Source organism: Gymnoscopelus braueri (genome assembly GCF_963280865.1).
Source record: "Gymnoscopelus braueri genome assembly, chromosome: 12".
Taxonomy (NCBI): Eukaryota; Metazoa; Chordata; class Actinopteri; order Myctophiformes; family Myctophidae; genus Gymnoscopelus; species Gymnoscopelus braueri.
In genome coordinates this window covers 52,448,890-52,475,655 of record NC_137614.1, presented here as the reverse complement: position 1 = coordinate 52,475,655, position 26,766 = coordinate 52,448,890, and the positions used below count along the sequence as shown (strand labels likewise).

General features: G+C 44.7%; 1 protein-coding gene across 3 annotated transcripts in view; it reads right to left on the bottom strand.

Moving 5' to 3' along the window:
• Window positions 1-1,614: 1,614 nt before the first annotated feature.
• The window catches only part of kdm5bb (lysine demethylase 5Bb), a 50,134-nt gene continuing 24,982 nt past the window's right edge, over window positions 1,615-26,766 (bottom strand). For all 3 annotated transcript variants that reach the window (XM_080444574.1, XM_080444573.1, XM_080444575.1), the window contains 15 exons: window positions 26,224-26,418; window positions 24,814-24,995; window positions 22,463-22,587; window positions 22,217-22,367; window positions 17,179-17,293; window positions 15,804-16,156; window positions 13,860-13,998; window positions 12,091-12,270; window positions 11,172-11,333; window positions 10,266-10,429; window positions 9,131-9,470; window positions 7,976-8,054; window positions 6,377-6,819; window positions 4,299-4,598; window positions 1,615-2,720 (listed from right to left, as the gene is read on the bottom strand). In XM_080444574.1, the coding sequence (XP_080300700.1) occupies window positions 2,604-2,720; window positions 4,299-4,598; window positions 6,377-6,819; window positions 7,976-8,054; window positions 9,131-9,470; window positions 10,266-10,429; window positions 11,172-11,333; window positions 12,091-12,270; window positions 13,860-13,998; window positions 15,804-16,156; window positions 17,179-17,293; window positions 22,217-22,367; window positions 22,463-22,587; window positions 24,814-24,995; window positions 26,224-26,418 (3,045 nt within the window). In that variant the 3' untranslated portion in view covers window positions 1,615-2,603. The remainder of the gene's footprint in view (window positions 2,721-4,298; window positions 4,599-6,376; window positions 6,820-7,975; window positions 8,055-9,130; window positions 9,471-10,265; window positions 10,430-11,171; window positions 11,334-12,090; window positions 12,271-13,859; window positions 13,999-15,803; window positions 16,157-17,178; window positions 17,294-22,216; window positions 22,368-22,462; window positions 22,588-24,813; window positions 24,996-26,223; window positions 26,419-26,766) is intronic.

Genomic DNA, 26,766 nt, shown 5'->3' with positions numbered 1-26,766 from the left:
AACTCTGAGTGTACAAATGGAACCAAATGGATCCTTACAGGTCTGTAACTCTTGAGTGTGTTCAAATGGAACCAAATGGACCCTTACAGGTCTAACTCTGAGAGTGTACAAATGGAACCAAATGGACCCTTACAGGTCTGTAACTCTGAGAGTGTTCAAATGGAACCAAATGGACCCTTACAGGTCTGTAACTCTGAGAGTGTACACATGGAACCAAATGGACCCTTACAGGTCTAACTCTGAGAGTGTACAAATGGAACCAAATAGACCCTTACAGGTCTGTAACTCTGAGAGTGCACAAATGGAACCAAATGGACCCTTACAGGTCTGTAACTCTGAGAGTGTTCAAATGGAACCAAATGGACCCTTACAGGTCTGTAACTCTGAGAGTGTACAAATGGAACCAAATGGACCCTTACAGGTCTGTAACTCTGAGAGTGTTCAAATGGAACCAAATGGACCCTTACAGGTCTGTAACTCTGAGAGTGTACAAATGGAACCAAATGGACCCTTACGGGTCCATTTGGTTCCATTTGTACACTCTCAGAGTTGGAGGTCCTGTGAAATTAAAATGTCTTGAGAACCACAGAACTACTACAGTATATGAATAGCGTTGATGTGAAATATTCGAGTAAGATACTTTTTTACATTTTCCGTGTGGTTTATGTCTTATATGGCCCCCCGGTATGTAAAGACCCTTAAATTAGGCTTAACCCTTAAAATCCTCACAGGGAGGGGGGTCTGGAGTTTGTCAAAGACCCCCTTCTTCTTCTTCTTCTTCACACACACAGTCCCATTACCAACCTCTCACTCCTCTATACAGCTCTGAGATGAGGTTCCACTGCGAGCTCTACCGGAATAGAGAGTATGCACATGCATCACTTTTCCACCGGGACGCCCCCCCCCTCATCTAGACTGAGTGGTAACACATTGAGCAGCATGGTGGAGCGTTGGAGTTTGGAAGCGCTCGTTGGAAATCACTCAACGGTCCTTTGTACCACCTGTTTCTAAATTGCGTATAACGCAGGAGGCAGCAGGACATCGCGTTAATGAAAACGAGCGCCTCCAAACTCCAACACTTAATCACCTGCACGGAATTTATTGACAGAAAGTAGCTCATAACATGTCTCTATGGTGGATTTTTATTAAACAAAAACTTTCCGTAAAGCTGCCATGTTGGTGAGTTAACCGTTGTTTAATCAGAATGGACTTTTCTGTTTGGATGGGCTGTTAAGGCCAGAACGTTGTTTTTTTGCCACTCAGTAGGCGTTCCCACATAACTTCCGGGTACGATGATGTCACGCGCATAGCCTCTATCGGTGGAACGGCCGCAAAGGGTCCGTGGATTACCCTTTTCTCCACATCGTATCCAAAAACTAATGGTAGTTTACAAACTGTTACAGATGTTTGAGGTATGGTCCGGCACCCGAACTTTTTGGTCCGACACGAAACAACCGTTTAAATGGCTTATTTAGTCAGCCTGTGGCCATGTTTCCCATTCAACCCTTAAAACCCCCCTACGTCCGGTGCCAGTACTACTCCCGGTTCGGCTACAATGGGAAAACATGGCCACAGGCTGACTAAATAAGCCATTTAAACGGTTGTTTCGTGCCCCGACCAAAAGGTTCGGGTGCCGGACCATACCTCAAACATCTGTACAGTTTGGAAACTACCATTAGTTTTTAAACCACGGACCCTTTGCGGCCGTTCCACCGATTCCGTTAAGAGCTCACAGTGGAACTTCATCTCGGAGCTGTATAGAGGAGTGAGAGGTTCGTAACGGGTAAAATCTTCACACCAATATAATGGATCTGCCATGCAAGCGCCCTCCATCCTGTCCAACCTTTCCATCTAGAACAACCACAAACATGTTTTATAGGAAGAAAGAAATATATATATATAATATATATGTAAAAAATACAAAACAAATAAAATTAAAATAAAATAAGTTGAACCATATAGTTCTGGACAACAAGTCAATAAAGAGGAAAAATAGCACCGTCGTTACAAAAAGTGGGATTTGGACAGCGAGGGGAGACAGTGGGGTGAGACAGACAGCGAGGGGAGACAGACAGCGAGGGGGAGACAGACAGCGAGGGGAGACAGTCAGGGACATTTCTAACTTCCTTCCCAAAAAACGATCGCCTCCTGGTTTCTCGCCTCACTTCCGTCGTTGCTTTCTCGTCGTGTATCGTTAAGTAGAGCTCGCTCTCCCCGCCGTGTCTGTCGTTTATCGTTACAGCGAGCTCGCTTTCGTGTTTGTGTGTCGGTCGTTTTTTTTTATTATGGTACGTCTGTCCGTCTCACTTGGTGTTGTGTCTGTGGTTTATGGTACAGCCCACCCCTCTGTCTCACATGGTACAGCCCACATACATGTAGTCCTCCCCTCTGTCTCACATGGTACAGCCCACATACATGTAGTCCTCCCCTCTGTCTCACATGGTACAGCCCACATACATGTAGTCCTCCCCTCTGTCTCACATGGTACAGCCCACATACATGTAGTCCTCCCCTCTGTCTCACATGGTACAGCCCACATACATGTAGTCCTCCCCTCTGTCTCACATGGTACAGCCCACATACATGTAGTCCTCCCCTCTGTCTCACATGGTACAGCCCACACAGATGTAGTCCTGGCTCTGGGCCAGCTCTGGAGTGACCCCCACACAGGCCTGGTGGAACCACTGGTTGCAGTTGCCGTCACACTGGACCCAGTCCACCTGGAGAGAGGAGACACACACAGGGACATATGGAGAGAGGAGACACACACAGGGACATAGTGTTGATTTTGACAGCAAATTTTGATTTAGTTTTAGTCATAGTCTTTTGAATAAAATGCCATTTACCGTAGTTTTAGTCATATTTTATGTCTAGTTTTAGTCGACTAAATATCATATCATAACATATCATTTATAGTCGATTAAATCTACAGTTGTTTTAGTCGACTATAATGTATTTTGGCGTCATAATGGCTGATTTTACACTTGGTTGCATGCTGAAAATAGCCGATCTACAAGCTCACAACGTGTCGCAGCGCGACGCGTTGTGGGCTTGTAGATCTGCTATTTTCAGCATGCACACCCTGGCGCAACCAAGCATAAAACAACTTGTCTTAGTTCTACTGGATCTCTTCTCCACTAGTTTTAGTCTAGTTTTTATTTGTTGACGAAATTGTCAATATATTTAGTCTTAGTTTTAGTCATCATAGCTTAGTTTTTATTTACTTTTTATTTAGTTTTCGTCAGTGAAAAAAGGTAGTCGACCAACATTTTTCGTCATAGTTTTAGTCGACAAAATCAACACTGTTACACACCATGACACCAGTGTTCAATCAAAACTAAGCCATCATGACTAAAACTATGACTAAATATACTGACAATTTCAATAAAAAAACAGACTAAAACGTTAGGGAGGGATCGATCTACAAGCTCACAACACGTCGCAGTGAGACGCGTTGTGAATCAGCTATTCTCGGCGATGAAGTACATATGTCTCGCTAGGGAGCGCCTGTCCAGCCAACACACAAGAGGAGGTTGAATGAACAGAAACCGGCGCTCCCCCCAAACAACGGGTTTGGGGATCTGTTGGGAATTGATTACATGAAACCGGCACCTGTGTGTGCAGTCTAAATGTTTATAAACAAATAATTGGTCTATTCACACACTTCTTCTACAAATCAGTGATTTTTGGAAGCAAACTGTGAGTCACTGTGGGGGTTGTGGGTAAAGAACCTGACCACTGTGGGGGTTGTGGGTAAAGAACCTGACCACTGTGGGGGTTGTGGGTAAAGAACCTGACCACTGTGGGGGTTGTGGGTAAAGAACCTGACCACTGTGGGGGGTTGTGGGTAAAGAACCTGACCACTGTGGGGGTTGTGGGTAAAGAACCTGACCACTGTGGGGGTTGTGGGTAAAGAACCTGACCACTGTGGGGGTTGTGGGTAAAGAACCTGACCACTGTGGGGTTGTGGGTAAAGAACCTGACCACTGTGGGGGTTGTGGGTAAAGAACCTGACCACTGTGGGGGGTTGTGGGTAAAGAACCTGACCACTGTGGGGGGTTGTGGGTAAAGAACCTGACCACTGTGGGGGTTGTGGGTAAAGAACCTGACCACTGTGGGGGTTGTGGGTAAAGAACCTGACCACTGTGGGGGTTGTGGGTAAAGAACCTGACCACTGTGGGGGCTGTGGGTAAAGAACCTGACCACTGTGGGGGGTTGTAGGTAAAGAACCTGACCACTGTGGGGGGTTGTGGGTAAAGAACCTGACCACTGTGGGGGTTGTGGGTAAAGAACCTGACCTCGTCTCCCTCCGGCAGCAGACAGCTCTGCGCGGGACAGACGGCCGCCTCGCCGTCGTCGGACTCGTCGTCGTCGGACTGGGAGAAGTCGGAGCGCGGGGACGAGGAGATGGACGTGGCGCGGCGCTCGCCGCTCTTCTTCTTCCTGTTCATCTTCTGCCTCTTGTGACGCAGCTTCCTGTCCTCCTTGCTCCGGTGTTCCTCTCCTCCTCCTCCTCCTCCTCCTCCTCCTCCCTCCTCGCCCAGGACGTCCCGCTCCAGCGGGCGCTTGGGCTTCTTCTCCGAGCCGCTCAGCGCGTCCTTCACCCCGTTGAAAAGAGAAAAAGAAAAGAAAAGGTTTTGATCAGCTTTGAAACGCAGAGGATTTAATTTCACAAAAGAATCCACCAGGGTCTGTTCAGGCTGGCACTAACCCAGATCTGATTTCCTAACCAGATTGGACTCCAGATTGTACGCAGTCTGAACATCAGTGGTGGAAAGTAACTAAGTACATTTACTTAAGTACTGTACTTAAGTATAATTTTGAGGTATTTGTACTTTACTTGAGTATTTCCAATTTCCAATACTTTTACTTCTACTCCACTACATCTCAGAGGCAAATATTGTACTTTTACTCCACTACAATTATTTGAAAACTTTAGTTACTAGTTACTTTTCAGATATAAATTATGATATAATGAAACATACATTAACCACTTTAGCCCTATTTTATACATAGGCTATTTGAAAATAGCAGATCTACAAGCTCACAACGCGTCGCAGCGCGACGCGTTGTGAGCTTGTAGATCGGCTATTTTCAAATATTTTGTACTTTTACTTTTGGTACTTTAAGTACATTTTGATGCCAATACTTTTGTACTTTTACTCAAGTAAATTTTTAATTTTGGATTTTTACTTGTAACAGAGTATTTTTATATTGCAGTATTGGTACTTTTACTTAAGTAAAGAATTTGAGTACTTTTTCCACCACTGCTGAACATAGATCAGATTTGAGAAAAGAAATGAGCGTCGCCCTGAGTACAGACGTGCTCAGAGCAAGTTCTGTCAGGGAACTCAGTGCAGTTGCTGCGTTTTCAAGATGATGTCAAGTTCTTGAGCTACAGAAAACCTTAGAGGACACATGACCCAGACTTCAGCATAAACATTTGTACAGGTAGTTAATTTGCGCTACTTGTCTATGTGTTAAATGTGCAGGTTTCTCAGCTGTTCAATAAGCCTTGTTAATAAGCCCACTTGTCGAAGCAGCAGGCATTTATCCACGCTGGAGCTTTCCAAACGTAGAGCTACACGTAGAGCTGTACTATCTACGTCCGAATCACCTGTAGCCTACAACGAGGGGCGATGATTTGGGAGTGTTGCGTCACTAATTGACAGACATAAACAAGGACTGTTGGTGGTTGTAAAATAGCCACAGTGACACTGTCCATCTCAGACACCTGAGTTAATATTTTGAGGGAAAAAAATACTAATTTAAAAATAAAAAGTAATTAACTCATTCCCTGCCTAGAACGACTAAAACGACTTTAAATCTTTTTTTTTTTAATTGTTTTTAAATAATTTGACCCAAAGACCAAGGAGATATGATTTTTCGAAGATCTAGGCTCCCATCCACTTCCTTGTTAACTTAAAACTTATCAATTCTGTATCTCGGCTCCTGAGTACTTTTTTTCAATGAAAAGATCTCTGGCAATGGGCAAACGCAAAAAAAAAAAAAGTGTGGCAGTGAATGAGTTAAAAAAGTAATTTAAAAAAATGCACATGCGCGTGGGAGGGCTTCTCAGCGCCACGGTTACAACTTCATCCTAGGGGAAACACTACCATTGGTCGGTCCCAGCTCCATTCTTCTACTCTCAACCAATCACATACTCACTTCATAATAGAGCACCCTATTTAATTGGGGAAGTTGCATTGCTCATTCCTTGTTTGCTGCAGTCTGAACAAAACATCAATACCTACAAAGCCAAAGAAAGAAGCCTGCACGCCAAACAGTTCTCCTGTTAGAAGGCAAACGACAGAACCGCTGCAAATAAAAGCTGTTTGGTTTGGGTCATTTAAAAAGGCAGGTATCTGTTCTGCACCTCTGTCCGCGGGTGGCTCTTTCCCTGAGAGTTGCTGTTGTTGCACTGCGTTGTAGTGTGGCCGTCGTCCTGCGGGGGCGTCATGCTGCAGGCTGTGGTTGTAGTGTGGCCGTCGTCCTGCGGGGGCGTCATCGAGCAGGCTGTGGTTGTAGTGTGGCCGTCGTCCTGCGGGGGCGTCATCGAGCAGGCTGTGGTTGTAGTGTGGCCGTCGTCCTGCGGGGGCGTCATGCTGCAGGCTGTGGTTGTAGTGTGGCCGTCGTCCTGCGGGGGCGTCATCGAGCAGGCTGTGGTTGTAGTGTGGCCGTCGTCCTGCGGGGGCGTCATCGAGCAGGCTGTGCTCTGAGGCGTGTTCAGTAGACTGTGGTACAGGCTGCTGACCTCAGGTAAACCCAGCGGTAGCAGCAGACCCTCTACCATCAGCTCCTCCAGGTCTGCACTTAACCCTGTGAGACACACACACACACACACACACACACAATCATAAGAAGTGGAGTTAGCTGACTCCAGGCTCCACCCCCTTTTGACCTCCAACCTCATTGTGAGCTTGGAGGTCCATTCAGCTGTTCTTATCAAAACAAAACAAAACCTCCTTTCTGTGTGGAGTTTGCATGTTCTCCCCGTGTCTCCTAGGGTAGGTACTAGAGATGCGCGGATCGCGGTTTTAGCCGCGGTTGCCGCAGTTAACCGCAGTTTGGGTGGATTTGGGTCAATCAAATATAATTATCAATTAATATCGGATAAACCGCGGGTGAAATATTGCGGTAAATAAATTAATGACATCTAATATATCTATCCATAAAATAGCTAAATCTCTGCTTGCTTGTGTCTGTGTGAGTGTGTAGAGCAGCCTCTGTGCGATGCGATCACAAAATGCATTGATTTAGCCTTTGGAATGTCGGTGCGTCTTTTTTCAGCTGCGCTGAAGAGCAGTGCGTCTGTATGTTGGATGCCACATGTGCGGCATCCAATAGTTGGATGCCGCACAGTTGGATGCCGCACCGACATTCCATAGGCTAAATCAATGCATTTTCTGATCGCATCGCACAACTAATACTAAAACTAACGGGGAATACCAGAAAATAATCATATTTTGACATACGGGAAAAACGGTTGGTGTGGATGCGGATATTAAAATTGGATAATATAATTATTGCGGTTGGATAACGGATGGATAATTAATTTGTACCGCGGATTCGGATGACCATGAGAGGCCATCCGCGCATCTCTACCCTCACAAAAACATGCAGTAATCCTGGTCTCTATACTGCCTCCCCCTGGTCAGCCGGGGCGCCTGATGGAGGGGAAAGGAACTGGTTGGAATAATGTGTTCCTTCCACGCGCTACGTCCTACCGGGGAAACTCTCCCCTGTCAGGTGACAAGAAGGTCAGTTGGCTCTCATGCATTGAAGGAGGCATGAGCTCGGCCCTGGCCTCCCTAGGTTGGCAGAGGGAGTGTAGTGCCCAGGATTACATAGACAATTGGCACTGGGTGTAAAAAAATAGGTTACAAAATTGTGGGATAAAAAAATAAAAATAAATAAAAACCTCCTAACTCTAAAATACAGTAAACAGTGAAAGAGCAGTGTTGTAGTGACTGACCCTGCAGAGGAATACATCTGTGTTCTGTGTAGAAGACAGCGTGCTGCGTCCTGTTCCACTCTGGAGTCAGATATGGAGCCTGATGGACCAGAACACACACTGTTAGTATTATTATTATTATTATGATTATTATGCACAAAGGAACCCCCCCCCACACCCATAGTTTCTCCCCAATGTAGTCGTTATGCCAATTAATTCCTCCCACTGCTAGTCACTGGCTGCTGATGTATCCTACTGGCTCAGGTTGTCAATAAGGAACCCCTACCGGGAGGACGGTGCTACTCCTCCTGCCCAACACTCCCCTACTGGAGTACGTGTAGTGACAAATATCCACCGCCCGGCTTCCCTCCTCCAAACACCACCCGATGTGTTCATTTATACACTTTGACCTCCAAACACCACCCGATGTGTTCATTTATACACTTCACCATAGGGCTCCATCACACATTTAAGTTGACAATTAATTGTCACTCAAATTGTAACTGTGTGTTTGGCATTGAACATTGAACATTGGAACATGTGACGCGTTGAGAGCTTGTAGATCAACTATTTCAACTATTTTTGGAAAATGTGTGAACATTTTTCAACATGGATATGACTATGACGATTATGCAAGAATAATTGCGATTATCTCAAATATTTGCGATTAGGCGATTACTTAATAATTGACCAAACAGATTGTACCACGTAGGATTCAAACCCCTCGACTCCACGGTGACGGGCAGCTACTTTACCCCTGCACCACCCGAGCACTTTTTAACTCATTCACTGCCAATGACGTCTTTTGACGTATCTTAAAAAAAAAAAAAAAAATATCCACTAAAAATCTTTTTTTTACCCCCGTTTTTCACACAGAACCAGGAGATAACGTGATCCAAAGATGTACTGCTCCATTCACTTCCTGGTTAAAGTATTTGGGAAATATTCTGTATCTCGGCTCCTGTGTTTCGCTATGTATTTTTGGCGAGACGGCGTACGGTGTATAACAAGTGAACGGGAGGTTGCGATGACACATATTTTTTTTCACGGAAGCACAGTGAAACCCTCAGTGATTAGCAACCATCATTTAGTGACTGGCAGTGAAAGAGTTAAACAAAGTGGCACAAACAGCTCAAACATTCAAAACCAGGGCGACAACGCGTCGACCTCTCTGACCTGCGCGTTGTCGTCCTCCGCCGTGTGGCCGCCGTGGTGCGACGCCCAGCGCGTCAGAGTGGGCGGAGTCCCCGGCCTGTCACATGACGACGTCTGCGCGGGGTCGGAGAGGTGCTGCAGCGCCCGGCGCTGCCAGCAGAGGGCTCTCTCCACGGCGTGGCGCAGGGCGTCGCCCTCGGGGAGCCGCGCCCCTCGCAGCGCCGCCAGCTGGGCGCGCGCCTCGCCCAGCTGGGGCTTCTTCTTCTCGCACCGCCGGCACAGCGGGCAGATCCATGCCTCGGGCGCCATCATGCTGGAGGCGGAGGACGGGTCCCTGACGCACACGCTGTGGAAGGCGTCCCTGTAACACACACACACACACACACACACACACACACAAACACACACACACAGTGTTTGATTGGTTAAAAAAAATAAACGGAGGGGAGTAGATTCACTTAACGCAAGACCAGGAACGCATCTGTGTCATTTTTAAGATTTCTTTGGCCATTCAAAAATAGCAGATCTACAAGCTCATAGCGCGGCACTCGGTGCCGTGCAAGGGTCCTTCTGGTCGATCGACACGGTCACGACTCTTTTCTGTTCTGGCCCCACAGTGGTGGAATGGACTTCCCACTGATGTCAGGACAGCAGAGTCACTGCCCATATTTCGCCGCAGGCTGAAAACCCACCTCTTCAGGAAACACTACCCTTCCTCTCTGCCTGACCTACTTGTTGTTAACTAGTTGTACAGTATTGTTTTATTGGATCTTGTTTAGTCGATACACTTATTTGTTTTAGCTCTTGCTCATTTGATTTTGCTATTTTGTCTCATCTGTTTAAGAAAGTAGGTAGCTGATATATTGCACTTTTACCTTAGCGCTAGGTATACTCTTGGTTGCTTGTTTTTGCAGGAAATGCACTAAAGACTTCTGGTGATTAGTAGTTTAGTTCCCTACCTATGTTGAATACACTTATTGTAAGTCGCTTTGGATAAAAGCGTCTGCTAAATGACTGTAATGTAATGTATTGTAATGTAATGTAATGTAATGTAATGTGCTATGATCTTGCATATCTGCTATTATTTTTAGAAAAATAGCCGATCTACATACACACTGGATTTACCCCCCCCCCCATCCCACCCAGTATAGCCTACCTGCACAGCTCGCACTGCAGCATGGCACCCATGGGTGCCTTGTGACACACGCACACCTTCAGGTCGCTGCAGTCTGCGGCGGGGAGGAGCTTGGACTCGTTGGACGCCCTGAGAGCGAGGAGGGCCTCCATCTCGCGGAGCCGCACCTCCTCCAGCGTCGCCATCTGGTGGACAAAACACCACACGACATTACACATGAACCCTATATTTAGTCTCCACTCGGTCCACTCGTTGAGAAAAGGCTCGTTTTGGGTGACGAACTTAACCATTTGAACCCCAATATCCATATTATGGTGGGTACACATAAATAGCCGATCTACAAGCTCCGATGCGTTGTGAGCTTGTATATCGGCTATTGTTGGCGTAGAAATGTTGTGTAGAAGGAAAAAAACTATACAGAGACAACTCTTAAGGTTCAGTTTACAAACACTAGAGGGTTGAAGAGGTTAAGAAAACAATAGAGGTAGTGAACGCCACTCATTCTGCCCCCAATCTGTCCCAGTAAAAATGTGTTGGTCCCAGAGCATGCATTCTCTCATTGTTTTGGAGTGAAAAATCAAAGACAGACAGACAGACAGACAGACAGTTTTTAAGTTGCTTGATTCAGTATTTTTATATTTGATATTCATTTGATCAGACAGAGAAGGCAGTGTGTGTGCGTGCGTGCGTGCGTGCGTGCGTGCGTGCGTGCGTGCGTGCGTGCGTGCGTGCGTGCGTGCGTGCGTGCGTGCGTGCGTGCGTGCGTGCGTGCGTGCGTGCGTACAGCAGAGGTAGTGTCTTTGCTGTGTGTGTGTGTGTGTGTGTGTGTGTGTGTGTGTGTGTGTGTGTGTGTGTGTGTGTGTGTGTGTGTGTGTGTGTGTGTGTGTGTGTGTGTGTGTGTGTGTGTGTGTGTGTATATATACGTACAGCAGAGGTAGTGTCTTTGCAGTGTGTGAGGGTCCTCTCCACGTCTCTGAGCGTGCTCAGACCGCACGCTTTCTTCTTCCCGCTCAGAGGCCAGTCTTTAGCCTTCTTGTTCTTCCTCTTGGGAGAGGCCACGCCCCCCACCTCACACCTGGGACACAGCACCTGCCAGGACAAAAAGAAACAACGGTCAACCTCCTGTGGCAGCTCTTAGCTCTTTACTTATAGAGCCCTGGTAGGAACATTACCATCTTATATCTCATCCATGCTACGTCAGAAACCTGTCACATTCTAACTCGCTCTAGTGATTGTCTAGTCCTTCTGGTTCCTTTTGCCAGTTTAGAACTGGGAAAGACTGCTTTCAGCTTTGGTGCACCTGATTGTTGGAACCTCTTGCAACAAGAGCTTAAACTGAATACCCTATTATCTATTGGCCATTTTAGGAATTCATATAATAACCGTGCATTACCTGTATGCAACTGTTTAACATGCCACTGTTTTAACTGTTTCTTGTCAACATTATCGTTTTTCTTGTTGTTCTTATGTTATTTATATGTGTGTAATCTCTGCATCATTGTAAATGAGAGTTTCCCTCAATGATCTCCCCGATAATCTTAAATAAAAGGTTGAATGAATGAATGAAACCACTTTAGCCATGGCTATTGCGACGCGTTGAGCTTGTAGATCTGCTAATTTCAAAGAATTTCTATACATTTGGAAACATGTGAAATGGGATATTGCGTATAATGAGTACTTTTACTTTTAGTACTTAAGTATATTTTGACGCCAATACTTTTGTACTTTTACTCAAGTACATTTTTAATATCAGACTTTCACTTGTAACAGAGTATTTCTACATGGTGGTATTGATACTTTTACTCAAGTAAAGAATTTGAGTACTTTGTATTTTGAGTGTGTTTACCTCCAGTAAGGTGAAGGGAGAGTTCTTCATGAGGAACATGGAGGCCGTGGACTCCTTCCACTCCTGTAGCTCGGTGACCTGAGCCTCCAGTCGGTCCAGGGGCTCCAGATGGACCTGGATGGCCTGACCTCGCAGCACCATGTCAGAGAGCGCGTCCAGCACAGGAACACACGCCCCCGCCTGGAGGAACACAGCATTACACATTATTACTGACTAAACTGCCCACAAGAAGTTCGGAAACTTAACTTCGGTCGATTATTTCTCCCCTTCAATAATACCAATTGATATTGAGTTTTATATCATTATTGTCGTTGATTATTCACCTTTATAACGAGGTACAGCTTGTAAGGATCGGGCATTCGTGGAATGAGCAACACAGCTAAACGTGTGGGTAGCGCCTCCAAAACATTTACCAAAATCCCCCAATATGCTTCTGTTGGCACCCGAACATGGGTTCTGCATCTTTGTTGAGTTAGTGTTGATGCTCCAAGCAGCACCACTGCCTCCATGGAAAGATGCCACATTTGTCCCTTCAGGATAAGGCCCGTGCAATAGGGCAAGCGAAGCTGGTGTTCCGTTACGCAGATTACGCATTATTTGGGGGGGGGGGGGGGGGGGGGGCCCTACCCACACGTTTAGCTGTGTTGCTCATTCCACGAATGCCCGATCCTTACGAGCTGTACCTCGTTATAAAGGTGACTAATCAACGATAAAAATACCAATTGCTATTATTGAAGGGGAGAAATAATAGATCGAATTTAAGTTTCCCAACTCATAAAAATGTATAATTTATTTCCATTGCACGGCAAAAATCTTGAAAATGTGTGCAATCTTTTATATATTCTTTTAAAGCAAACATTTGCAACTCAAATCATTGCTTCTAGGGGGGTCCCTGGAACAAAACAATTGAGATGGGGGTCCGCGGCCAAATACATATCTAAAAATGTTTTCTAAATCCTAACAGTATGTTGCTATATCAGTGGTGCTCCAACTTTTCCATGTCAAGGACCCCCAAAATTAAGTATTTGGCCGCGGACCCCCATCTCAAAATATGTTGTTCCAGGGACCCCCCAGAAGCACAGATCAGGGTTAAAAATGTTTGCTTTAAAACATATATATATATATTCAAAGATTTGCACAAATCTTCCAAGATTTTTCAAAAAATAGCAGATCTACAAGCTCATAGCGCGGCGCCGCTCTATGAGCTTGTAGATTTGCTATTTTTTTAATAGCCAAATAAATGTTAAAATGTTCCCGGTCTTAACACATTGTGTGCCAAAAACGGTCCGGACCGTTTTTGAGAATCCATGCGGGGAGTGCCGAAAACGTGGGGCCCACGTGGGGCGCTCTAACGAAACTTTGGGATCATCCAAGGAGTCTCTGAGAAGGAGAGGCCGGATGTGGATCCATGTCAAAAATCCTTCCGTCGGCCTTTCCAATGTTAACTCCTTGACTAAAAGCTTAATATCTCCATTTCTTTTTAACGTGGTGGAAACGAGCCGTTTTCGATCGGCGATCACTCTGCAATGGAGGATCGCGTTAGAAATATTATTGTTCCAGGCGTTAGTCGGGACCCTCCGCCGTCTCGCACGCACACTCTGTTTACATGCACTTCCGCGTCGGGGCTTCTACAGCACGAAACATATCAGCGTAAGTGGATGGAAGAAATGCAGGCACTGAACCTACAGTATTTTAATAAACCTCTGGCACACAATGTGTTAATGGAGTAAACACCATGGTTGAGCATCACAGAAGCAGCAGTTCCTAACCTGGATGTCCTCAGCCTCCTGCAGCCACTCCCTGGCTCTCCTCACAGAGTCCTTCAGCAGCAGGATGCTGGGCAGGTGGGCCGGGATGGAGCCCGCCTTCTCTGCAGCCGCACTGAGGGTCTCTAATGAGTGGGGGGGTCTGTGGGAGACAGAGGGGGAAAACACACAGTCTTTATAAGCCATCAAGCATGACATCGTGGGCAGAAACCTTGTACGTATTTACATATTTCAGGAACGCATCTGTGTGTCATTTTAAGATTTATTGGGCAATTTTTGAAAAATCATGAACATTGTGTGTAAATCTTTGAATATATATTTTTCTAAAGCAAATGTTTGTAACTAAAATCTTTGCTTCTGGGGGGGGGGGGGGGGGGTCCTTGGAACAAAACATTTTGAGATGGGGGTCCACGGCCAAATACATATCTAAAAATGTTTTCTAAATCCTAACAGTATTAGTATTAGTTTTGGCTTGTTTCGAGTAGGGAAGGATCAGCGGACACGTAAATCCCGCCCACTACATTTGATTGGGTAAAGCGCGGCCTGCTTCCTGATCTGAAGGCACGCCCACGCCCACACAGTGCGTACACGTTATGACGAACCTTCACGACAGATTCCAACGCAGAGCAGAATCTGTTCTTGAGAGATTAGCAGAGAATAAATACCTTTTCATTTAAAACTTCACTACGGTTTGGACTTCAGTTTCTTTTAGAGCGCACGTCCGAGCTGAATACCTGGCCATAGGCATCCATGTAGTGGCTAAAAAGTATAGGACTTTCTGACGCTACAAGTATGTTGCTCCAACTTGTTCATGTCAAGGACCCCCAAAATGATATGTATTTGGCCACGGACCCCCATCTGAAAATATTTAGTTCCAGGGACCCCCAGAAGCAAATATCAGAGATATAAATATCGAAATGTTCACTTTAAAAATCTACAAGCTCATAGCGCTTATTTAATGAGAGCAATGCTCTCATTAAATAAGTGTAAAGGAATATCTTGTGGAGTTTCAGCTACTATGCATCCCTGAGATATATAGCTTATAAGGATTTGTAATGTAAGGAATTTGTAATTTGTAAGGAAATGTAAATATGGCAACTCATTTAGATGTAGGCCTACATAGGTTTATGGTTTCCCAAGGACTATGTAGCCGTTTCACACATGATACAATGTATCTTTCATAACAGATACATGTGCCAGATAATCCCCTACAACAAAACACCAAGAGAGTAAAAAATTCAGTCCGACTTCACTGTAGCCTATAGTAGCCTTTTCATAAATGATATTTGTACTTAGGCTGTTGTGAAAGTGTATAATATTTAGAGAAATGTAAAGTTTCAAATACAAAAGTAGTAGTAGTAGTAGGCGAGAATTAGCAAACTGGACGTTTAGACCAGCTGACCAGGGGTCTTCAACAGGGGGTCCTCAGAGTTAATACAGGGGGTCCACCAAATATTTGTGTGATAGGATTTTTTAACCACTTGAACCCTAGCATCCCTTTGCTGAGGAGAACTTTAGCGCTGCGAGGCGTTGTGAGCTTGTAGATCGGCTATTTTTGGCAAACAGTTATAGGTGTAGAGGGAAAAAAGAGCAGCAAAAGTTGATCTGAAACACAATTTTATACAATATAGAGGGGGTCCTTGCTTCATCTCTCTCTCTCAGCTAGGGGGTCCTTGGCCTGAAAACGTTGAAGACTCCTGATTTAGACTGAATGTTTCCTTTATCCTCATCTTGCTCTAATGCACGCAACTGTTTCACCAGGTTTTATTGTTGTTGTTTCTCATAAGCGTGCATCCGTTGTCTGTCAACAACACAGTAGTCTGTGCCTTGACTTCTGTACGCTGACTCTCTCCCCACCCGGCCCCTGCTACTGCGAGGCGATAGGAAAACCGCCGTATTGAATGGATGAACTACATTAATAACCCCTGAGCTCCTCCTCCTCCTCACCTGGCCTTCATCAGTCTGCTGGCCTTCTCCTCCCAGTGCTCTGACACGGTGAGCAGCTCCTGCAGGCGGGCCATGGCCTTCTCCACGGAGGGGTGAGGGGCCAGGCCCACGCCCTGGTCTATGAGCCTCCTCATGGCCTCCAGGCCCAGGGTGGTGGACCCCCCCCATCGGACCCCCTCCAGCCAGCGGGCCTGCTCCAGCCGCACGCGGAGGCCCGGGAGCTCGGGCAGCTCCACGTCGAAGTGGGCGCTGGCGTCCAGCAGGCTCTGGATGTCGGCCACGCCCGGCGGGACGTCGTCCGACAGGACCTTCTCGCTGTGCTGCTGGAAGTCCTCGATGCCGTTCAGCAGCTCCTGAGGTTGTTGTGTGTGGGGGGGGGAGGGGGGGGGAGAACATCCTGTCAGCCTGTTTGCACCACTAGCAGCTACTTGATTCACTATTTAGATATTTGATATTCATTTTATCAGACACGCCCCCTTCCTATACAAACCCATTGTAACTCCAAACTCCATTTTAACCATGATAGATCGGAAACACCCGTAACTTTTGAGGTATTTGTACTTTATTTGAGTATTTCCAATACTTTTACTTCTACTCCACTACATCTCAGAGGCAAAGATTGTACTTTTACTCCACTACAATTATTTGAAAACTTTAGTTACTAGTTAGTTACTTTGTAGATTTTGAGTATTATTACAAAACATACATTAACCACTTCAGCCCTATATACATTTTTCGGCCATATGAAAATAGCCGGTCTACAAGCTCATCGCGACGCATTGTGAGCTTGTAGATCTGCCATTTTCAAATTATTTTTATACACTTGAAAACTTGAAATGGGACATTCTGCACAATGAGTACTTTTACTTTTGATACTTTAAGTACATTTTGATGCCAATACTTTTATACTTTTACTCAAGTACATTTTGAATTCCGGACTTTTACTCGCAAAAATTTGAGTACTTTTTCCACCACTGACACACATACACATGTCACGCTATATGTATTTGTATAAAAGGTACAGTATATTTATTTTTCATCATTGCGTCTTAAGGCCTTTGCAGACGGGGTGCGATTTTCCGCACAGAAAAAAACGGACAATATCATTTTTTAAATGAACACATGGTTCTCTATGACCTCATGCACACCGGCTCCCAATTTGCTGTGCGGCAAGTGGCTGCGGCGATGCGTTTTTTTCCCCAATCGAACCCAGTTCGATTCATGCGTATTTTCGCATGCGGTAAAAAATGATTCCTGAAAACTACAACTGACGGAGCTTGTACGAAGAAAAACAGAAAAATAATCTTTCCCCCTGTAAAGCTGTGATGTGACAGTAAGTGTGAACGTGAATAAAGGTGACAGTGTGGTGTTATACCTTCAGCAGTGGGGCTTGGGACAGGCTGCAGGGAAGGTTGTAGAGCTGCCTGACGAACGAACGCAGCTCCTCCACCGTGAGCTGACTGTGAGATTTAGCCGTCCCACAGCGGTACCTAAAAACAACATGTTGATATGAGGTTAACACCATGAAGCAGAAACCACCACTTTGACCCACACCATACCATGAAGCAGAAACCACCACTTTGACCCATACCATACCATGAAGCAGAAACCACCACTTTGACCCATACCGGCAAAGAAACAGCCATTAAGACCGGGAACGCATCCGTGTCATTTTAAGATTTCTTTTTCATTTTTTTTGCAGATATACTGTACAAGCTCATAGCGCTGCGCGGCACCGAGTGCTGCGCTATGAGCTTAACTCTCTCAGTGCCAATGAAATAAAAACATTATTGCGAACTGTGCCAGCAATTTTTTTTTTTTTTCAAAGTTAAAAAAAAGTGCTTAGGAAGCAAGATACAGCCTTTTTCAGTTATAAGTTAAACAAAGAGTGGATGGAGCTGCAAATCTTCAGATAATGAGATCTTGGGTTCTGAAAAAAAAAAATTGGCACTGAGAGAGTATTTGATTTGATTTGATTTTATTAGACGTCATACACGAGAAAAACACATGTTACACCATGTTCATCATAGAAACGTCAAGGATACAGACACAGAAAAGTCTTGCGACTTGTTTTCATTGTGGTCCTTGGTCTGAGACAAACAACACTGCAACAAAATACATACAGGTAAACAGTACAATAATAAATAAAACAATCAATTACTACACTACCTACAGCATAAATACATATAATCACATTGCTAACATAAGTGACCCTACTATTCGGCAACGTTTTCTAATAGCCATGCTTTGACCCTTGTCTTAAAAAGGAGATGGCTGCTGGTGCTCTTTATGGTCAGGGGTAGCGAGTTCCAGTTAACTGCTCCTCCAAATCTAAATGAGCGTTTTCCCATTTCAGTGGTGAACGTGGGCATGGTCAGGTCTGCTATGCTGGCTCTGGTTAGGTGGGAATGGGCTTCGCTACGCTTCTGAAAAAGATTACATAGGTACACAGGGGCGCTGTTTATGTAGATGTTATGCACCAAGTTCAGCTGTAGTTGAACTGACCTGGCTGCCAGAGGGAGCCAACCCAACTGCTGGAAATGATGTTTTCCAACATGGTCCCTTGCAGACAGCCCCAAGACAAGCCTGACCAACCTATTTTGAGAAACCTGCAACTTCTCTTTTAGGGCTTTGGTTAGGCCACCGTACCATGAGCCAATGGCATAGTCAAAACAACATAAAACCAGTGAGTTTGCTAATAAGCGAAGACTGGCAGAGTCCAGAAACTGCGCTTTCCTGGCTAAGAATTTGGTTCTACCATTTACCTTACTAATGGTCTTAAGAGCCATGTTTTCACCACCCAGGCTGCGATCAAGCAGACAACCAAGGTAGCTGACTGAGGGTTTAGCCGGAAAGGACTGGCCCCCAAGAGTGATACTGGGAGAGGCCAGTTTGTGCAACCTGGGCTGAGAACCAAATAAAATATATTCAGTTTTGGCCATATGAAGGGATAATTTATTGTCTGAAAGCCAGGTCTTAATACGATTGAATTCCTTGACAAGGGTGCCATTCAACTTGTCTACATCCTCATCTGAGGCCAGGATGGCTGAATCATCCGCGTACAAGAACAAATTAACAGTACAGGCAGCTTGGAGGTCGTTTATGAAAATTAGAAACAACAGGGGGCCCAAAACACTCCCTTGCGGGACGCCGCAGGTCACAGGCAGAGCCTTTGAGAGATGGCCTTGAAAGTCTGTGATTTGATCCCTGTCTGAAAGATACGAAATAAACCAATTTAAGCTAGAAGAGCTCAGGCCTAAGGCTGAAAGTTTGTTGAACAGTAAGCCGTGGTGTACTGTGTCAAAGGCTTTTTGGAGATCAATTAGGATCATTCCACTTAGCTTACCAGCTTCCATTTCAGATCTAATGAAATCAGTAAGGTAGAGAAGACATGAGTCAGTTGAGTGGGACTTCCTAAAACCAGACTGGAAAGTATACAGTAGTTTGGAGTCACTAAGGTACCCATAAAGTTGTTCATGAATTACTTTCTCCAGTACTTTGGAAGCGACACTGAGTATGGAGATAGGTCTGTAGTTTCCCGGGTCAGACCTATTACCCTTCTTAAAAAGAGGGATTGTTTTGGCATGTTTCATGTCCAAGGGGACAGTTCCTTGCTCTAGGGACAAATTAACTATGTGTGTGACACATGGTGCAATCAGGTCCGCTGCATCCTTTAGGAACCTTGCAGAGATGTTATCAAGCCCAGTGGCCTTGTTGGTGTTAAGGCTCTTTAACATTTTATTTATGTTTACAACAGTGACTGGCTTGAAAGAAAAGCTGTTAGGAGTGACACCGCGACGGTCATAGAAAGCTTGCAGTTCTTTTTGCCCGTAGGTAACAGGGCCTGCAGGCAGACAAGCAACAAGTTTCATGGCAATAGAGGTGAAAAAAGAGTTAAAGTGGTTTGCAATCAGGTTTTTGTTATACACCCTATTACCTTCAATATCTAGCGAGATACAAGGACTCGAATCTTTCGTTTTGGTGGTGCAACCCAGGTTCTTTAGGGTTTTCCATAAGGTTCGAGAGTTATCCTTGTGTTCCCTGATTTGCTCTGTGAAATAGCTGGACTTGGCCTTTTTCACTTTGCGCTGAACCTGATTTCTGAGCCTTCTAAAACGTAGGAGGTCAGCTCGATTACCTGATTGCTTGAAACGAGACAGGGCTTTGTCCCTGGCGCTAATGGCTTCAAAGATTGCTTGTGTGAACCATACATTGGATCTCTGCTTGATTCGGACTGTTCTAGTTGGAGCTACTGTGTCAATTACAGAGATAAAAAGTTTTTTAAAACTACCCCATGCCTGATTGATGTCATCAGAATTAAGAACTGGGGACCAGTCTAGCTTCTGTAAAGCCTCGCAAAATTGAGCCGTAGAGTAGCGCTTAAAGGATCTGGCAGTGATTGACTTATGGGAGTTAAAAATGACTCGTTGGGCTCTCCTGGAGCAGTAAGTAAGAAAGTGATCACTAATGCCATAGGTTAAAACACCACTTTGAGAGATAAGATCAGTGTCTGAAACAACACAACTCCCTTGGAAAATACATTTTTAATCTCAATGTGTTTTCTAAATAGTTGCATCTGCAACGTGTTAGGAGCTTGTAATAGAACAGCTATATTCGGTCTGCGACACTGAATGATTGTATTCATTTTGTGGTTGTAGGACAGAGCATAACACTAACACCTCCGTCCCATCGCAAACATCCAAATTAGAGATGAGTGGATCGCGGTTTGCCACGGATAACCGCAGTTTGGGCGGATTTGGGTCAATTAAATGTAATTATTAATTAATATAGGATAAACCGCAGGTGAAATAATGCGGGAAATAAATGAAAGCTAATTATTATAGTATAGCTCTTAAAAGCACGAAATGTCGCTGTGCGTGCGTTTGTAGTATTTTAATATTACATCATTTTCCACCAGGCACAGATTAGCCGCCTACTACACGTGCTTTGCGTGCACTGTGTTGTTGTTGTTTGGAAGCGGAAGGAGGACCCCTCACCGGCAAAGGCAGCTAATGCTAAAGTAATGGAGGATTTTAAAACTAAATAAAAAACCCTGCCGACGACTGGATATGTCTTATGAAAAGTCTTGTGATGTGAGAAAGTGAATGAAGACGGAGGGTTTGTTGTTACCATGGATATGGATGTATACAGTCTCACTACATCTGTGATGGTGACAGTGGTGAGGGACATTGTTTGTACAAATACGTATCCTTATAGAATCCCATGTGCATTCCTGTTAGTGTGGATCTATAAATAGGATGATATAATCAATGCGGTTGGATGGCGGATGGATAATGAACGTGTACTCGCGGATTCGGGTGAGGAAAAAGCCCATCCACACATCTCTAATCCAAACACAACTCAAACGATGTATTTAGAGCCATAGAACAGCGTGGTCATAGAACAGTGTGGTCATAGAACAGCGTGGTCATAGAACAGCGTGGTCATAGAACAGCGTGGTCATAGAACAGCGTGGTCATAGAACAGCGTGGTCATAGAACAGCGTGGTCATAGAACAGCGTGGTCATAGAACAGCGTGGTCATAGAACCGTGTGGTCATAGAACAGCGTGGTCATAGAACAGCGTGGTCATAGAACAGCGTGGTCATAGAACAGCGTGGTCATAGAACAGCGTGGTCATAGAACAGCGTGGTCATAGAACAGCGTGGTCATAGAACAGCGTGGTCATAGAACAGCGTGGTCATAGAACAGTGTGGTCATAGAACAGCGTGGTCATAGAACAGCGTGGTCATAGAACAGCGTGGTCATAGAACAGTGTGGTCATAGAACAGCGTGGTCATAGAACAGTGTGGACATAGAACGGCGTGGCCATAGAACGGTGTGGACATAGAACAGCGTGGCCATAGAACGGTGTGGACATAGAACAGCGTGGCCATAGAACGGTGTGGTCATAGAACAGCGTGGTCATAGAACAGCGTGGTCATAGAACAGTGTGGTCATAGAACAGTGTGGACATAGAACGGCGTGGCCATAGAACGGTGTGGTCATAGAACGGCGTGGTCATAGAACAGCGTGGTCATAGAACAGTGTGGACATAGAACAGCGTGGCCATAGAACGGTGTGGTCATAGAACAGCGTGGTCATAGAACAGCGTGGTCATAGAACAGTGTGGACATAGAACGGCGTGGCCATAGAACGGCGTGGCCATAGAACAGCGTGGTCATAGAACAGTGTGGTCATAGAACAGTGTGGTCATAGAACAGTGTGGTCATAGAACAGTGTGGTCATAGAACAGTGTGGTCATAGAACAGTGTGGTCATAGAACAGCGTGGTCATAGAACAGTGTGGACATAGAACGGCGTGGCCATAGAACGGCGTGGTCATTGAACAGCGTGGCCATAGAACGGTGTGGACATAGAACGGCGTGGTCATAGAACAGTGTGGTCAGTGTACCTGGTCTGTCTCTTGCCGTTCAGAAGCTGCTGCGCCACAGAGGAGCATTTCTCGCCGTCCTGCGTGACGAGACGCAGCCGCCGCAGCAGGTCGCTGTCTGGGAACACCTCGGCCTCCGATTCGCCGAGGAGTGAGCGGAACGTGGCCAGACCTGAGAGACACACAGTGACACCGTCATCATCACAAGGCTGTCTGGTAAACAGGGTGGAAAAGGTACTGAGAGAAAACTATGGTTAAGTTGCTGACCTTTCTTCTTGTCCAGCTTGGCCTCCAGGGCCTCGGTGACCCGCGAGGCCCACAGGTCATAGAGCTCAGCTCTCTGTCTGACCGCGGTCATCATGGGGTAAAGGTCATCCAGCTTGTGTCTGTAACTGCACCACAAAACACACCATCATCATCATCATCATCATCATCATCATCATCATCATCATCACAGAAGATTTATGTTAAAAGAAATTCAAAATTATTCAAACTTTTCCAAACATTTTCTATATGTTTAAGAAAATGATTGTGACGCTATATATTGACAAAGTGGGGTCTGGGGACCGGGGGTCCCCAGACCCCACTTTGAGAACCCCACGTCATCATCATCATCATGATGGTGCATTGTGCTACGTTATGAAGACCTCCAGACATAATGATAACGTTGCTCTCCCACCATAATGCATAATGTCATGTCAGTAGGGGTGCAACGATACGCTTTAACAACGATTCGATACGTATCACGATACTTGGTTGTCGATACGATACATGAACGATACAGGTTAATTTAGAACGATACGATACGTTTCGATTCAGAGATTTAGTCGATACGATACAGGAACGATACAGGTTAATTTAGAACGATACGATACGTTTCGATTCAGAGATTTAGTCGATACGATACAGGAACGATACAGGTTAATTTAGAACGATACGATACATTTCGATTCAGAGATTTAGTCGATACGATACAGGAACGATACAGGACAGGTTAATTTAGAACGATACGATTCGATTCAATGATTTAAAATCGATTTAGTAACTATTTATTTACCCCAAAAATCTGTGTGAAAAATAAATACCTGGATACTGGATATAAAGCCCTCTTTCCATTTTTTCTTCTTAACTCTTTGACTGCGGACGACGCGATAACGCGTCAAGTGCTACTTTGTCCAGTTGGCCGTCGACGCGCTCGACGCGCTGGACGCGCGTTCATTGTTTAATCTCTGATTGCGCTATGCTGCTTAATATTCAATGTTATTCTCAAGTTCCACTTACTTCACGGACATCTGCATCCGGTTTCATGACCTGGATTCCGTTTCCGGTTTTTGATTCTTTTCCCCAGTCATTTTCGTCCAAAATAGGTAAATAAACGGTCTTTCACACGGTATGACGGACAAACGGACAGTTTCTCTTCTATAATCTATGGTCTGGGTGACGATCAGTCATCGCCGTCGTATATCACAACGTAATTTTCGCCGATCAAAACAATGGGGGGGACGTCACATCCGTTTTCATGTTTTTCCTTGTCTAATCTATGAAGAAGGGTGAGAGAGACCCAACGACATGATCAAAGCTGTCATGTGCTGCCCTCTAGTGGCGGATTTGTGCTGGGTCTTTACATTATGTGTCCTTAAATTATTTTCATGAGAAAAATTCAAAATATAAAAATAAAAAAACACGAAAATTGCTGGCACTGGGGGAGTACTTTATGAAAATACTCTGGCAGTCAAAGAGTTAAAAGTACTTAGTATTGATACAATTGGTTTTTTTGCATTGCAAAACGATTCGATACGATTATTTGCATTGCAAAACGATTCGATACGATACAAAGTCAAACGATACGATATTTTGCTGTTTGCATATCGATATAGTAGATCGTTGAAGATTCAAAACGATTTTTCGATGCAGTTACTATATCGTTATACCTCTACATGTCAGACATAGGGAAACACCAGGCTGAAAGTGGTTAATATTGTCATCTGTCAGGCATCCTTTTCATGATATCTTTGATTTTTCCCTTTTCCTCTCCCTCTCTGCCCCTCCCCTTTTCTTTCTTTAATGAAAACATCAAAACAATAGAGCTTTTGCACTAAAAATGTATTTCACCCACAGATGTGTCCACCAACAAACCTGTGATGTGACAATGACACAGATAACTAGAACCAAGATATAGTGGTTTGAGAACCACTATATCAGTGGTTCTCAAACCTTTTCATGTCAAGGACCCCCCAAAATGATATGCATTTGGCCGCGGACCCCCATCTCAAAATATGTTGTTCCAGGGACCCCCATAAGCAAAGATTTGAGTTAAAAATGTTGGCTTTAAAATGATTTTTCAAAAATAGCAGATCTACAAGCTCATAGCGCGGCACCGAGTGCCACGCTAAGAGCTTGTAGATCTGCTATTTTTTGAATAGCCAAAGTGTAAAATAATAGTTAAAATTATTGTGACGCTATTTAACTAATTTTACTGGGGACCCCCTGGTACCCTGCCACGGACCCCTGCGGGTCCCCGGACCCCATTTTGAGAACCAATGGTCTATGAGACATGCAGTACGGTAAATTACTATTTTTTACTGTAATAAATGACTTATTACTGTAATAAGTCTTACTTCAGTGTCAGGTGGTCCAGGGGACAGTCACACAGGTCCTCTGCGTGGTGCAGACACACCAGGACCCCCGGGCTGCAGGGACAGGTGATGGCCGACAGGTAGCAGGTGGTCCGACACTTAGCACACTGCCTCTCGTCGTCCTGCAGGTGGTCGTATCGGGCTTCCTTACACTGCAGCACCCCCTGGTGGAGCAAAACACGACACAACACTCTGAAGAGACAGGTCCATGGTGGTGGACAGCTAGTTTACCAGTGGTGTAAAAGTAACTAAGTACGATTACTCAAGTACTGTACTTAAGTACAATTTTGAGGTATTTTTTACTTTACTGGAGTATTTTCAGTTGTCTGTACTTTTACAAATATTGTACTTTTACTCGACTACAATTATTTGAAAACTTACGAACTTAACTCTCTGCCTGCCAAAAACATTTATAAACGCTTTAAAAAAATATAATAATAATAAATACCGTAATAAATTCCTTTCTTCACAAAGAACCAGGAGATAACATTTTCCAAAAAGTTGCTGCTCCATTCACTTCAATGTTAACACATTGGGTGCCAGAGGTTTATTAAAATATTATACGTTGAGTGCCTGCATTTCTTCCATCCACTTGCGTTATATGTTTCGTGCTGTAGAAGCCCCGACGCGGAAGTGCATGTAAACAAAGCGTGCGTGCGAGACGGCGGAGGGTCCCGACTAACGCCTGGAACAATAATATTTCCAACGCGATCCTCCATTGCAGAGTGATCGCCGATCGAAAACGGCTCGTTTCCACCACGTTAAAAAGAAATGGAGATATTAAGCTTTTAGTCAAGGAGATAACATTGAAAACGCCGACCGGAAGGATTTTTGACATGGAGCCACATCCAGCCTCTTCTTCTCAGAAACTCCTTGGGTGATGTCAAAGTTTCGTTTTAGCGCCCCACGTGGGTATAAAAATAGAATTGGGTCAAAAACGGTCCGGACCGTTTTCGGCACTCGATGTGTTCAAAAATAAACTGAGAAATAAATTTAAAAAAAAATATGTTTTACCATGTAAACTGCTGCCAGTTTTTGAAAAACCCTGGCAGTTTAAGAGTTAAGTTACTAGTTACTTTGTAGATTTTGATTCTTATTACAGAACGTACATACATTTCGGCCATTTGAAAATAGCAGATCTACAAGCTCACAATGCGTGGCGATGCAACGCATTGTGAGCTTGTAGATTGGCTACTTTCAAAAGATTTGAAAACTTGTAAAATGGGACATTCTGCATAATGAGTACTTTTACTTTTGTACTTTAAGTTATTAGTTACTTTGTAGATTTCAGCCCTACATACATTTCGGCTATTTTCAAAAGATTAGAAAACTCGTGAAACGGGACATTCTGCATAACGAGTACTTTTACTTTTGTACTTTAAGTATCCTCACCATCTTCTTGACCTTGTCCCTCATGTCCTTCTCGTCTCGGATCATGATGTTCATGTCCCTGTGGACGGCGGACGCCACCACCACGTCCAGGGTGGAGGCCTTGGACGCCATGTTGCAGACCATCTCATCGTGGGAGAAGACGTTGTAGCGATGCAGCACGCGGTAGTGGTCAACGCACTGCCTGCCCAGAGGCATCTGGGGATCACACACACAGGATACATCAGTGTTGATTTAGTCGACTAAAACTATGACGAAAAATATTCCTCGACTACCTTTTTTCACTAAAAACTAAATAAAAACCAAGCTATGATGACTAAAACTAAGACTAAATATATTGACAATTTCATCAACAAATAAAAACTAGACTAAAATGTTAGTGAGGGATCTAGTGGAGAAGAGATCCAGTAGAACTAAAAGACAAGTCATTTTATGTTTGGTTGCGCTCAGGTGTTGCGCTCTGAAAATAGCCGATCTACAAGCTCATAATGTGTCGCGCTGCGACACATTATGAGCTTGTAGATCGGCTATTTTCAGCATGCAACC